At 33.1% G+C, this 14,524-nt stretch overlaps 2 protein-coding genes across 2 annotated transcripts; both read right to left on the bottom strand.

Moving 5' to 3' along the window:
* Positions 1 to 589: 589 nt before the first annotated feature.
* On the bottom strand, positions 590 to 3,220 carry LOC106062306 (G-protein coupled receptor GRL101-like). Its single transcript, XM_013220578.2, has one exon. The coding sequence runs from the start codon at positions 3,218 to 3,220 to the stop codon at positions 686 to 688; it is 2,535 nt and encodes an 844-aa protein (XP_013076032.2). The 3' UTR covers positions 590 to 685.
* A 5,822-nt stretch (positions 3,221 to 9,042) lies between these two features.
* LOC129921717 (G-protein coupled receptor GRL101-like) lies at positions 9,043 to 12,836 on the bottom strand. Its single transcript, XM_056004272.1, has 3 exons — positions 11,191 to 12,836; positions 9,798 to 10,486; positions 9,043 to 9,121 (listed from the first exon to the last, which is right to left on the bottom strand). Exons 1-3 carry the CDS (start codon positions 12,712 to 12,714, stop codon positions 9,043 to 9,045), a joined length of 2,292 nt encoding a protein of 763 aa, XP_055860247.1. The 5' UTR covers positions 12,715 to 12,836.
* Positions 12,837 to 14,524: the final 1,688 nt, after the last annotated feature.

Here is a 14,524-nt window from a genome sequence, read left to right as displayed (position 1 = left end):
TTTATGTTTTCATGACCGATGACAAAAAATAAAAATAAAGCCAAAGATTCAAGCAAAAACTTTTTTAAAGGAATAGCATATATTAAGCGTAGCATTATTCATTTGTATGAATGAGTCATGTAATTAAATTGGTAATAGATATAGACTAACAATAATACATCTTTGAGATTAGAAATGTTTTAACCATATGTTTTTGCTAAAAATAATTTTATGCTTTTAGCTTTCTCAATATGCTATGATCCTATCACTTGTCTGGACCAAGGAAGTGGGGGTGAGGAGAAGGAAGGGGTAATCTGAGTCAACACTTTTTAAAAGCATTTATAAATAAGCAAAATAATAAACGGTAAAAGACATGGGCTGGTAAACAAAAATGTTTCCTTGCTATTGATGTAAAGGTTTATAAGAGCTAACAAAAATGTATTTTTTTCATGATTTTAAGTAATGTGGTCATAAACGCTAGTGCCCGGAAAAAAAAGGTTCGAATTCTGTGTATTAAGTAATGAGAACTACACACAATTTTTATTAAAAATTTAGAAAAGATAAAAAATCAAAGTTATAAATATATTCTCACGGCGTTAAACAACAGTAAATAGCATCCACTATCCCACGACAAATAGATATCAAATCTATATAGTACTTTCATTTTAATTATTTTGATACTTTCTAATCAAATCTCTTTTGATAGTTAAGGATTTTTAGATCTGGAAAATTGTGAAGACTTTCTGCGTTTAAAGTCCGTCCAAGATTTAGAGATACGTGGCAAAGTATACAAAACAGGGTTTAAAGCTGAATTGATGGGTAAAACTAAAGCTATTATCCAGGCATAAGTCTCTCGAGTGACCTCATAGTCACTGACCACTGTTCTTATTCCCATGACACAAACTGGAAACCAACAGATAAAATTGGACAGCACTACTACTGACAGTTTGAGAGCCACTGTAATGTTATCTGCTCGTCTAGCTGAAGCTTGATTTTCAGTTTTAAACTTAGAACTATGCTGAGATATTGTTATGAAAATTAAAAACTGACCAATGGCGATAACAACGAATAAAATAGAGTTAAGGAAAAGAAATACGGTCACTGAATAAATCCAGGCACTACCACTGGACTTCCTTAAAGGAAAAGCAAGACATGTTTCACTAGTAGCATATAAAGACATATCAGGATACATAATTGGAACAATTGACAAGAAGAATCCTAAACACCAAGCAAAAGAAATCAAAACATATTTACCAAAGTTTGAGATTTTATGCTCACCAAAAGGAAATCTGATGGTCAGAAATCTTTCAAGTGTTATAAACAGAATAAAAAAAGTGGACGTTTCACTGGACAATGTGGCCAAAGTTCCGGCTATCTGACACAATGTACTTTGTTTCCAAGAATGTTCATGCACAATATAAACTTCTCTATAAACTACATCTACAGAGGCAATAATGACAAGGTAAATACCCATTAGAAGATCAGAAACACCAAGACATGTAACAAAAAATACATATGTCAGATGAAGTGTTGCCCTTTCAAATAAAATACGGTAGCCCAAAGTGATCATATTTCCAAAAACTGCAAAAATTGCAACAATCCAGAGCAAGACTCTTTTTAAAAAATCCCCAATAAGATCTTCACAAGTTGATAAAGTTTGTTCCTCTGCTTCACATTGATGTGCTAGAAGATTTTCTCCTCTGAAATAGGAACAACAAAGTTTGTAGTCTGCTAAAACTTTACCTTTTACACTAATGTTGTTAAAAAATGTTTCTTTTATTGTGTCAGAAATACGAGTTTTTCTCAAGTCTATCATTTCATAGACGGCAGATTTTGAGAGAACCACAGTTCCTATGTTTGTTGCTGAAACATTTATGAAACGTAATTTACCATTAAAATTTAAACTTATGTGCATAATTTTCGTAAATGAAAGATCAAGTAAAACAAGATGTTCTAATCGTAGAAAATAAAATTTTGGAATGAGACTAAGATTGTCATTATATGAGGCATTTAAAAAACGAAGATTGGAAAATTGTAAAATAAAATCAGTGTAGGTAAACTTCGCAATATCATTGTAGCTGATGTCTAAATGATAAACTATATAATTTTTAGCATTAATTTGAGTTTTATCATTAATATGACATCTTGACGCAATGAAAACCAGAAGCCTTTTCAATATAAGTATGTTTATCATATTATCTGATCGCGACAAATCAATACCCGAAATGTTTAAAAATGTTGTGTTTGGAGAAAAGGAAGACATGTTTAACAAAATGTTTGTATTCTTTACAGTGACCGTCCCGTCCAGGCAAATAAAACCAGATGGACATATTGGGTTTATACAGTTCTGTTCGTCATCACCTCGAGGGCAATTGGGCTTGCCGTCACAAATATAAATAGGATGTATTTTTTTAAAAGTGTTATAACAAGAAAAGTATAATCCCCTAAAATTTCTCTTTTCGTATTCTTCGTCTTCCCCAAGAGGACAATCTAAGACCCTATCAAGCACAAATGTATCAGGAATACAATAAGAATTCCGGCACTTGAAAAAATTTTCGGGACATATAAACGTTGTACAATTAGACAAATGAGATAAATCAGAACAACCGATAGTGGTACCGTGTCTATCCCTCATATAAATACATGTTGGTGTCCAAAACCTATTGTATTGACTTTGTTCGATGAATGTCTTATTTACTTGCAAAGTCTTGCTACACAACGTTATAAACTCTAAAAAATTGTGAAATATAGGTTTAGAAACATTACTATTTAACAGACTCATATCATTACTAGTTTCATTCATTATTAAATAGTTAATAGTGGAACAATTCAGCAACCAATGGTAAGGTATACAAACATTTGGTGAGCACTGAGTCAGAATACAATCATCACAGTTTGATTCATCACTTCCATCAGGACAATCCTCAATCATATCACACACTTGACTATCAGAAATACATTTATGCAAATTAGAATCGGGACATAAAAACGAATTCCTTTCAAGGCAGAACTTTAAAGAATCATATTCATAAGTACAAACTTGTTCGTCCTCGCCATCAAAACAATCGTTGATGCCATCACACACATAGTTGTAGGAAATAGTAAAATACTTGTCACAAACAAATGTCGGAAATGTAATTGTGATTAATCTCTTAACATTGGATACAGAAATAATCTTGTTATATGTAATAATAAAATTATTATTAGGAACTGTATACCTCTGTATTACTAAATGATTCATTGAAGTTGCTAGATAAAAAATAGTTTTTTTAACTTTTTGCTCACACAGTAAATATTTTGTGATTTTAGCTCCACAATCAAGCCGGAATATCTCTTCATTTTGCAATTTGTTGTACTTCCAAGCAAAACAGACCTTTGTCGAATTCAGAGAATTGCTGTTTTGTTTCACTATTAAATATATTAATGAATTCACTTTTCTCTTATTTGTCCACAATAATTGTTCATTATTTCCAGCTTTTAGTTTATACATTCCTAAGTAAATTATTATTGAATTTGAATCATTTCGTTGAAAATGATCTTTTGTAAAATTTTTGAATGACATTTTTAAGCTAGACTTCAAGAGTTCAAAATCTAAACTTGCTTCAAACGTAAACAAATTCGACTTTTTTCGTTTGCAGTAGTTGACAGCATACTGCCAACTTATGAGATTTTTTTTCTCTTCAAATAGAATACATGAAGTAATAAAAGAGTTCTTGGATGCATCAACAACTTTAAACCAGCCATCTAAGCAACGAGTACACAGTTTCAGACTAAACTCATTGTTATACTTCAGGTCGTCGTGGATGTTGATTGTAAGCCTGTAAGGATGACTGTTCGGTTCACAGCAATCATAGTCACTATTAAGTATAGTAATTATAAAATATTCGATAAATTTTAATTTGTATAAAACTTTTACCATAAAATGGTAATAGAATTGATACGAATTACTTAATATGTATAGAATGAATAGTTTAGAAGAATTATTATCTTGTCCCAAAATGTAAGCATTTAGTTTCAATACATTTTCGTTTGAATTTGATTTATCAAAATCTTTCACGTGACAAAGTTGGGAAACATTGTTAATGTTTGAATCATTTAGAGTCATGTTATTTAAACTTAACATATCTATCAATGTCACGGTCATTTTTCTAGATGCATTCTCTGAGTCAGTAGGTTTAAAAAATGTAAAAATGTTTTTCATCATGTCCCAGTTCATTGTCTGAAACTGACAGGTCATAACTATAACGAGATGAAGTTCATTTCTCTGACAAATATTTAGTGTGTTATTACTAGCTACACTAGACACCAGAGTGAGTCCTACAAGCCAAAATAAGAAATTCATTCTATATTTGATTGCAAAAAAATATTATAATGTTATTTTTTAAATAATCACTTTATAATTTCTACATGACGACGAGAATGAGTATTTTCTTAGTTAATTTAGTTATTTAATCCAACACTGAAACATATAACTACTTTATGCACATGCCGAATCTGTTTAAGCAAACAAAATACTGAAACGTCTTGCTCTGTCTAGGCTCTTTGCGATCTGCTCCACACGACACTAAAAACTCAAAGAACTTGATGACTAAGAAACTCCAAAATAACGTAACACTTTTTTGTCCGAAAGATCGCAGCAATTACTGTACAATTGGCTACACGTAACACTGACTGTACAAATATTTCTTCATTAACAACCGTACCGTTGTGTCGACACTTGTGCCCCTGTCTCAAACTCCACTAGCCTATGTGTTTGTTTCCACTGTTCCGAACATTTTTCACCAATTGAATCCGTTCCGTCAGACTTGCTCGCATATCGTCTCGAATTCGAGAGGTGTCACTTATTAGACTCCTCCTATAATCGCTTTTTTATTGGCCTTTTTAATACATAATATTCTCAATAGGTTAGAAATATTTCAAAGCATAAAATATGCAACATTTGGGAATGGTAAAAGTCTAGCGAATAGGTCAAAGTAGTAGCAGAAACTAGATTTCTCTGATTACTTGATAAATAGTGTTTTTAGAGGCCCCAAAAAAGGGAATAGATGCTATTAGTTTTGTGTAAACTGTATGTACCTCCGACCGTGCCGTTTAGATCTCAGAAAACTAAAATAGAAAATGAAAATTGGACATCAAGATATTTTTGATCATTCAAAATTCTGATGCAACTGTTTCTTTTTTTATCTTTTCCGAAAGGGAACTATTTAATTTCAAAAATTATCTATGGAAGCAGATTTAAAAATAATTTTAAAAAATACCACTTTTAAAAGAAAAACTTCAGGGGAGGTAAGTTTTTTTTTAAAAAGGTCACAAACTTCTTCATCAAAACACAAGCTTCATTCATAGATTCGCGCATTGGTACGAAAAATTTATATCTAAGGTCATAACGAAAAAACTATGAATGGATGAGTATATATATCTAAATATATATAATTCTCTTCTTCCATCAAGAGTTTGGACAGGAAAAAAAGGAAAGTTCACTCTCTTATTTCTTCGGATAGGAACCCCACGAAAAAAAACATGTGTATGGGGGGGGGGAGAAAACGTGGGTATTCACACATCGCTACGGATGGCTGCGCGCTGGACTGTCAAACTCTGCCCGCTCCTATCCTCCTTCGTAACGAAAGCAGTTCCTTATAATCAAAGCCGCTGTTAAACAGACAGGTTAAAGTTTTGAAGTAAATATAAATATTGGTCCAACAATTATGGAGGCGCGGTGTCAGAGCGGTAAAACGATTAACTTCCAAAACGGGGGTCCACTCAGCTCTAATGGGTATGTGACATTTGTTGTTCGTTGTGCTGGCCACATGAAACCCTCGTTACCGAGGGCCACAGAAACCTGACTTTTACATCATCCACCTAACATCATCGCAAGGTCTGAAAGGGGAACTTTACTTTTACTAACAATTACAACCTTTTTTTTAAAAAAAAGGGGGGGGGGGAAAGGAAGGGATATTTATGTCATTGTTTACTGTGATCGCTTTTCAAATACATTTTCAAAATAAAGTAAATAAATAAAGGTTGAACGACCTAAAATCAAACTGACAAATTAACCACTGTGCCAGAGAAATACTTATGAAAATAAATTGTTATATAGTTATTGAGTGTTAGTTTAAACTTTAAAGCTTTCTCTATAGAAAGTAAAAAGGGGTCTATTTGTTACTTATATCGCCACATCTGTCAAAGTACACTTTTTCCCCTTGTTCGATAGCGACATAATAATTAATCCCCAATAGTTATTTAACTAATAGTTTTTTTTTTTTTTTCTTTTTATTATTGTGTTTTTAGGTAAAAGAAATAATTGTACAAAAGTTCAGCTTAATCCGAGATTAGGTGCTGGAAAAAAAATGTGTACAAACCTTTGACCAAACAGACAGACATACAGACAAAGAAATTGAGTTGATATAAATTTAGTAAATAAAAAAGCAGCTTTGTAAATTGAAGAAATCTTTACTCGTTAAAACATACATTTGAAAATGTAAAACAAATATATGAAGTTGGCAATATGAGTGTGATGAGTTGATTTTTCTTACACAAGTGATGTAAAATATACAAGTAAATACGTAAATTATCATACATGAGTAAATATTGAGTATTACTTAATGTTAGTTTACGATGAAGGATGACTGAGTTTCTGAACTTGCTATTATGAAATGTAGACACAATTTTACATAATTAGCTTTTTTTTGCAGGTTACTCTTCTACTTTAGGAGGCACAGTGGCCGATTGGTTAAACGCTATGTTCCCAAATCGAAAATTCCTGGGTTCGAATCCTGTTAAAGATTGAGATTTGTAAATGCAGTATTCTTAAAGCGTCTCTGAGTTAATCCAGCTCTTAAGGGTGATGGCGTAAAATAGGTAAAATTAAAGCCGTTTAGTCGTTGTGCTGGCCACGTGACATTTTTGTTAACCTAATGATTTTTTTTATTGTCAGGCCTATAAATGTTAATGTTTGAAAGGGTAACTATACATTTGCTGTACTATTTGTCTTCTTTACTAATGGGTAAAAATAACATAAAAGAAAGCCTCCATTTGTTTACATCTATATTTAATATTATCACAAACTTTAGATGACATGATAAGAATGAACATTTTTTGAATCATTTAATTATATATTTATTATGTCTTAAAATTTAAAAAAAAAAAGTAATCTTAGATACAATTATTTAAAAAAAAAACATACTAAATAGTTGCAAAATATACACAAGTCATGTAAAATATGTTATAAAGTTAAACAGTTTATTTAATAAATTGTTGTCACGTAATATAAAACAGCACACCAAAACATATGACAATGAAAAATATGAAAAACCTTATACATTAAAATTTATAGTTTGAGTGAACATGTCTTAGATTTAATAGAGATCTTATAAACATTTGATAGACATAGACTTATAAAATATTTATGTAAAAAAACGCAACAAAATAGTAATATATATATTTATTTTTTCTCTTTGCCATAGCCGTTATAAGCGTCTAGACGATACCAAATTTATGCATAAATGAAAAGAATCGTTTTTTTGAGCATGTCCTTGTACTCTATACACATGATATTACACGTAGAAACAAGATATAAATATTAAATAATAATAATAATGGGAGAATAAAGTAACAAAGTAAATATGGAACCCTAGGCTTGGAGATTAAGCATTTGTACAAGTTATCTAAATTAAAAATATTCCCTTTGTTATTTGTTACATCTTCTAAGGAGAGAACGACTACTAACCTCACAGAGACCTTCAGATTTAAAGATTTTTTACTTCTTAGTTCAAACCTCCCTCAGGACGACGGGGTATGGGAGCGGGCAGTGTTTGAACCCAGCACCATCAATAATTCCATGCGACAGTTCTGTGCGCAAACCGCACGACCAGGCAACCATCAAAAGTGAAGGGTGAGTCCAGATGTTTGTAGAGAAAATGTAAAATAGAAAGAAAGGCATCATTGAATCTTTCACCATTTGGTATGCAAATTATAACGAGTCGAACTTTGTATACAGATTACGATAAAAATAATTGAAATTTTAGTAATAAAGATAACACCACAGATAAATTTAACTTCAGGTCCAGTGATGCCGAAAATCTAGACCGCGGCGTGGTTTTACCCAGCAAAAAGTAGAAAATCACCCAAAAAAGGTTAAAATGAGTACCTTCTCCTACGTTAGGGCTATCAGACTTTCTTCTGTTGATTTCAATCTTTTGGTATTCTAATATTCTCATACAGAATGTTGTTCTTATTAGAAAACAAATAGGTATATTGATTTTAGCTATTTTTAATTCTTGGAAATTTCTGCTGTTTTCATGAGCTAGCCGTGAATTTGAAACCTTGTGTATGCAACACAGGACATTATTTCTGAATCATTTAAAGTCATATTTTTTCCATATAAACTGGAGTGGGTTTTATCATTTAATATTTGTGCGTTAATGAAATAGGAAGTGTACGAAACAAAATGTGGAATCTAAAATGCTTGAAAAATTGGATAAATCTTTAAATTGTTTTGTGAAACAGGAAAAAAGGCAAAACATTGTTGCCAGTTATTGCCCTTTTGTAACTGTTTCAAAGAGCATGACGTGAAACAGGTTAATGAAATTAAAAATGAGAAACAACTTTGGCAGCATTTTCGGAATAAGTGCTAGGAAAGATTGCTAAATAACGCCTGAAGATTGGAGTTTCGACGATAATATTACTTAGAAGAGAAAAAAAAGTAAGTAGGTAGTAAAGGCAAGCAAAAGATTTGATTACATTTTAAGTTGTGAAATGAAGCTATCTTTTTCAAATGCAAATGAGTAAAAAAAAATCTAGCTAGCAGTGATATGTATTAGAAAAAGAATACAGCTGTAGCCACCATCCTTTATAGAATGAGAATTAGAAAAGTAAGTGTAAATTCTCAATTTGAAATTAGAAAGCCAGTAGAGTAGAGTCTAATGTGCTCTCTCTCTTGCCACCGACATATCTGATACTTATCAACACTTTATGCTTATTTGTGGTAGAAACAACAGTGTAGGAAAAATCACATAAGACTTATGAGGAACATCACTGGCTTACTTCTTCAGTAAAGTTTAAAAGTCATGAAGGATCTTTCTTCTTTTTGGCTGACATTTGTGGAGTGACTTCTGATGCTGTTAGAAGTATGGTTGAATTGCAGCTAAAAAATTGTTTAAGTCATCTGTGGCGGGATGATAACCCAGACAAATTGGTACAATTCTGCATGTGCTCAGCACTGAAGATTTACATCACATCAAAGAGTTGAACAGCTGAGCTTTTCAAGATATTATGAAAGAAGTACAGTTCTAATATGAACAGTTTCTCATTTCAAGTAAAGTGCGCTAATAAAGTCAAGGAAAGTTTTTTTTTTTTTTTTTTTTTGTGAGACGTATGATTCACATTTTTAATCCTGAGAATTAAAAAATCAAACAAATGGATAAACTTACTTCAGAAGTTAGTTTCGAATTAAATTCCGAAATTCCACATATTATGTAAGTACAAAATCCTAGGGTTTCTAACAAAATAGTTTTTTTGTCCTTGCTTTCTATAATGGGGCCAGCGACGCAAATGTTCTAAAAACAAATGGCCTAGAGTTCAGAATCAGTGTACTAACCTAATATAACGACACAAAGGATGTAAAATATTTAGAAACCAAGATACAAATTCAATGTTGTAAACATATTTTCACGACGTTAAACAACGTTAAATAGTATCGACAATCTCATGACAAATACATATCAAATCTATATAGTACTTTCATTTAAATTATTTTGATATTTTCTAATCAAATCTATTTAAATAGTTAAGAATTTCGAGATTTTGATAATTGTAAAGACTTTCTATATTTAAAGTCTGTCCAAGATTTAGAAATACGTGGTAAAGTATACAAAACTGGATTTAGGGCTGAGTTGAAAGGAAGAACTAAAGTAATAATCCAGGAGTAAGCCTCTCGACTGACCTCAAAATCACTGACCACTGTTCTTATTCCCATGATACAAACAGGGAACCAACAGATGAAATTTGACAGCACTACTACTGACAGTTTGAGAGCCACTGTAATGTTATCTGCTCGTCTAGCTGACGCTTGATTTTCAGTTTTAAACTTAGAACTATGCTGAGATATTGTTATGAAAATTAAAAACTGACCATTGGCGATAACAACGAATAAAATAGAGTTAAAGAAAAGAAAAACGGTCACTGAATATATCCAGGCAGTACCACTGGACTTTCTTAAAGGAAATCCGAGACACATTCCATTAGTGGAATATACAGACTTTTCGTCATACATTGTGGGAATCACTGACAAGATAAATCCCAAACCCCAAGCTAAAGAAATTAAAATATATTTACCCATGTTTGAGATTTTGTGCTCACCAAAAGGAAATCTGATGGTCAGAAATCTTTCAAGTGTTATGAGCAGAATGAAAAAAGTGGACGTTTCACTGGACAGTGTGGCCAAAGTTCCGGCTATCTGACACAATGTACTTTGTTTCCAAGACATTTCATGTACAATATTGTTACGAATCTCACTATCCAGGCTCTCTGCAAACTGCACCATACACCACCAACTTAAAGAACTTGACAAGTCAGGGCTCCAAAGTAACGTAACACTTTAATAGTTGAATAAGTAACAGCCAATACTGTACAATTGGCAGCACGTAGAACAGTACAAATAGTTCTGCGATAACAAATATCTCTCCGATAACACCGTTCCGCCGTATCAAGTCTTGCCCTGGTCTCTCCGTCTCGTTCCGGGCTTGCACTGGGTTCAACAGTTGGGGACTGACTTCACACACTTGGGCTCGTTGTGTCGGACTCGATCACAGACCAAGATCAAGACGCCGTTCGTCTCAACTGTACTTGATAGTACTCCGCACTGAACCGTCGTAATGCTCCGTACAGGACCACACCGTTGAACTGTGCTGTAGTCGACCGTGTTCTGAACTCCTGTCGTAAACCCGCTTTCTGAACCGTCTTGACTGCGACACCTCCGCTCTTTATATAGGGTCCCTACTGGCCTTCTCGAACCGGACAGAACGCCGCTCGACGTTTCTAGGTGGTCAGGTGACTACAACTCTCGTGACGCTGCGATCCTTCCCGAACTGTCCTGTTGACACGACTCGGCTGACAGTTGTACCTCGTCACGGTTGACCGCTCGTCTAGCGCTGGCCTGGGGCGATTTGCGTCGGCTGACTACACACACACCACTACCCCTCTCTGTGCCACCACCAAGTTTATAACAATATAAACATCTCTATAAACTACATCTACAGAGGCAATAATGACAAGGTAAATACCCATCAGAAGATCAGAAACACCAAGACATGTTACAAATAATACATATGGCAGATGAAGTGTTGCTCGTTCAAATAAAATACGGTAACCCAATGCAATCATATTTCCGAAAATTGCGCAAATCGCAACAATCCAGAGCAAGACTCGTTTTAAAGAATCTCCAATTAGATCTTTACAGCTTGATAAAGTTTCTTCTTCTGCTTCACATTGATGTGCTAGAAGTTTTTCTCCTCTGAAATATGAACAACAAAGTTTGTAGTCTGCTAAAACTTTACCTTTTACTGTGAAGTTGTTAAAAAAATTTTCTTTAATTGTGTCAGAAATACGAGTTTTTCTCAAGTCAATCACTTCATACTCGGCAACATTCGAGAAAACCACAGTATCTAAGTTTGTTACTGAAAAATTTATAAATCGTAATTTCTCATTAAAATTTAAACTTATTCGGGTAATTTTCGTAAATGAAAGATCCACTGAAACAAGATGTACTAATCGTGGGAAATACAATTTAGGAATGTGACTAAGATTGTCATTATATGAGACGTTTAGAAAACGAAGATTGGAAAATTGTAAAATAAAATCAGTGTAGGTAAACTTGGAAAGGTCATTATAACTAATGTCTAAATAATAAACGAAACTGTTTTTAGCATTAGTTTGAGTTTTGTCATTAATATGACATCTTGACGCTACCAAAACAAGAAGCCTTTTTAATATAAGAATGTTCATGATATTACCTGACCGCGACACATCAATACCAGAAATGTTCAAAAATGTTGTGTTTGGGGAAAATGAAGACATGTTTAACAAAATGTTCGTATTGTTTACAGTGACCGTCCCGTCCAGACAAATAAAACCAGATGGACATATTGGGTTTATACAGTTCAGTTCGTCATCACCTCGAGGGCAATTGGGCTTGCCGTCACAAATATAAATGGGATTAATTTCTTTATCACTGTTATAGCAAGAAAAATCCGATCCACTATAATAGTTCTGTCTGACTTCGTCTTCCCCCAGAGGACAATCTAAGACCCTATCAAGCATAAATATATTAGGAATACAATAAGAATTCCGGCACTTGAAAAAATTTTTGGGACATATAAACGTTGTACAGTTAGACAAATGAGATAAATCAGAACAACCGATAGTGTTACCGTGTCTATCCCTCATATAAATACATGTTGGTGTCCAAAAATTATTGTGTTGACTTTGTTCAATGCACGTGTTATTCTCATGCGAAGTCTTGGTACACAAAGTTATGAACTCTAATAAATTAACTTTAGGCTCAGAAACATTTATGTTTATCACATTTTCATCATTACTAGTTTCATTCACTATTAAATAGTTAATAGTGGAACAATTCAGCGTCCAATGGTCAGGAATACAAACATTTGGTGAGCACTGAGTCAGAATACAATCATCACAGTCTGACTCATCCCTTCCATCAGGACAATCCTCAATCATGTCACACACTTGACTTTCAGAAATACATTTACGTCTAAGCAAGTTGGGATCTGGACAGAAAAACGAATTCCTTTCAAGGCAGAACTCTAGAGATTTATATTCATAAGAACAAACTTGTTCATCCTCACCATTACTACAATCTTTGATTCCATCACACACATAGTTGTACGAGATAGAAAAATACTTGTCACATAGAAATGTCGGAAATGTAATTGGGGATAAACTCTTAACATTGGATACAGAAATAATCCCATAGGTTGTAATGAAAAAATTATGATTTGGAACTGTATAGTTCTGGATTGCTGGATGTGTCATTCTTTCTTGAGGTAAAGAATGTATTATAAATTCCTGCTGACACAGAACATATTTTGTGATTTTAGCTCCGCAATCAAGCCGCAATATCTCTTCATTTCGCAAACGGTTGTAGTTCCAAGCAAAACAGACCCTCGTGGAATTCAGAGAATTGCTGACATTTTTTACTATTAAATGTACTAATGAATTGACTGTTTTCTTATTTATCCACAATAATTGTTCATTGCCTCCTGATTTTAACGTATACAGTCCCAAGTAGATTTTTATTGAATTTGTATCGTTTGGTTGAAAATTATCTTTTTTATTGCTCTGGAATGACATGTTTAAGCTAGACTTCAAAGATTCCAAATCTAAACTTGTTTCAAATGTAAACAATTTCGACCTTTTTCGTTTGCAGTAGTTGACAGCGTACTGCCAACTTATGAGATTTCTTTTTTCTTTAACTAGAATACACGAAGTTATGTTATTGGATGCATCAAGAATTGGAGACCAGCCATCTAAGCAACGAGAGCACAGTTTCACGCTAATCTCATTGTTATACTTCAGGTCGTCCTGGAAGTTAACTGTGAGATAGTGAGGAAAACTGCTCGGTTCACAGCAATCATAGTCATCATTATGTATATTAATTGTTAGAAATTTGATGAATTTTAGTTTGAATAAAACGTTGTTGTAAAATTCAAATGAAATTTCATGCCAATATATTAATATGTATAGAATAAATAATTTCGAAGAATCGTAATCTTTTTCCAGAATGTAAGCCTGTAGTTTCCATACGTTTTCTTTTCCATTTGATTCATCAATATTCTCCACGTGACAAAATTCAGAAATATTGTTAATGTTTGATTCATTTAGAGTTATGTTATTTAAACTTAAAATATCTATCAATGTCACTGTCAGTTTTCTAGTTGCATTCTCTGAGTCAGTAGGTTTAAGTAATTTAAAAATGTTTTTGATCATGTCCCAATTCATTGCCTGAAACTGACAGGTCATAACTATAACGAGATGGAGCTCACTACTCTGACATAGATTTAGTGTAGTATAACTAGCTACACTAAACACCAGAGTGAGTACTGTAAGCCAAAATAAGATATTCATTCTATATTTGATTTGCAAAAATTATAATAATGTTATTTTTTAATAATCACTTTATAATTTCTACATGACGTCGAGAAGAAGTATTTTCTTAGTCAAGTTTGTTATTTAATCCAATACTAAAACTAGAAATTTCTCTTTTGCTCTTTCCAAATCTGCAAACAAGATACTTTCACGACTTTCTCTGTCTAAGCTCTTTGCGAACTGCTGCACTACAAAGTCAAAGAACTTGAGGACTACGGGTACCAAAATAACTTAACAATTTATTGTCTAATAGATCAAAGTCAATGCTGTACAATTGGCTACACATAACACTGTACAAATATTTCACTCGTACCGCCGTATCGACACTTGTGCCGCTGTTTTAAACTCTACTTCCCTTTTTGTTTCCACTATTCATAACATA

Source organism: Biomphalaria glabrata, chromosome 11 (genome assembly GCF_947242115.1).
Source record: "Biomphalaria glabrata chromosome 11, xgBioGlab47.1, whole genome shotgun sequence".
Lineage (NCBI taxonomy): Eukaryota > Metazoa > Mollusca > Gastropoda > Planorbidae > Biomphalaria > Biomphalaria glabrata.
The sequence above is the reverse complement of the archived record's forward strand: the minus strand, read 5'-3'. Positions and strand labels throughout refer to the sequence as shown.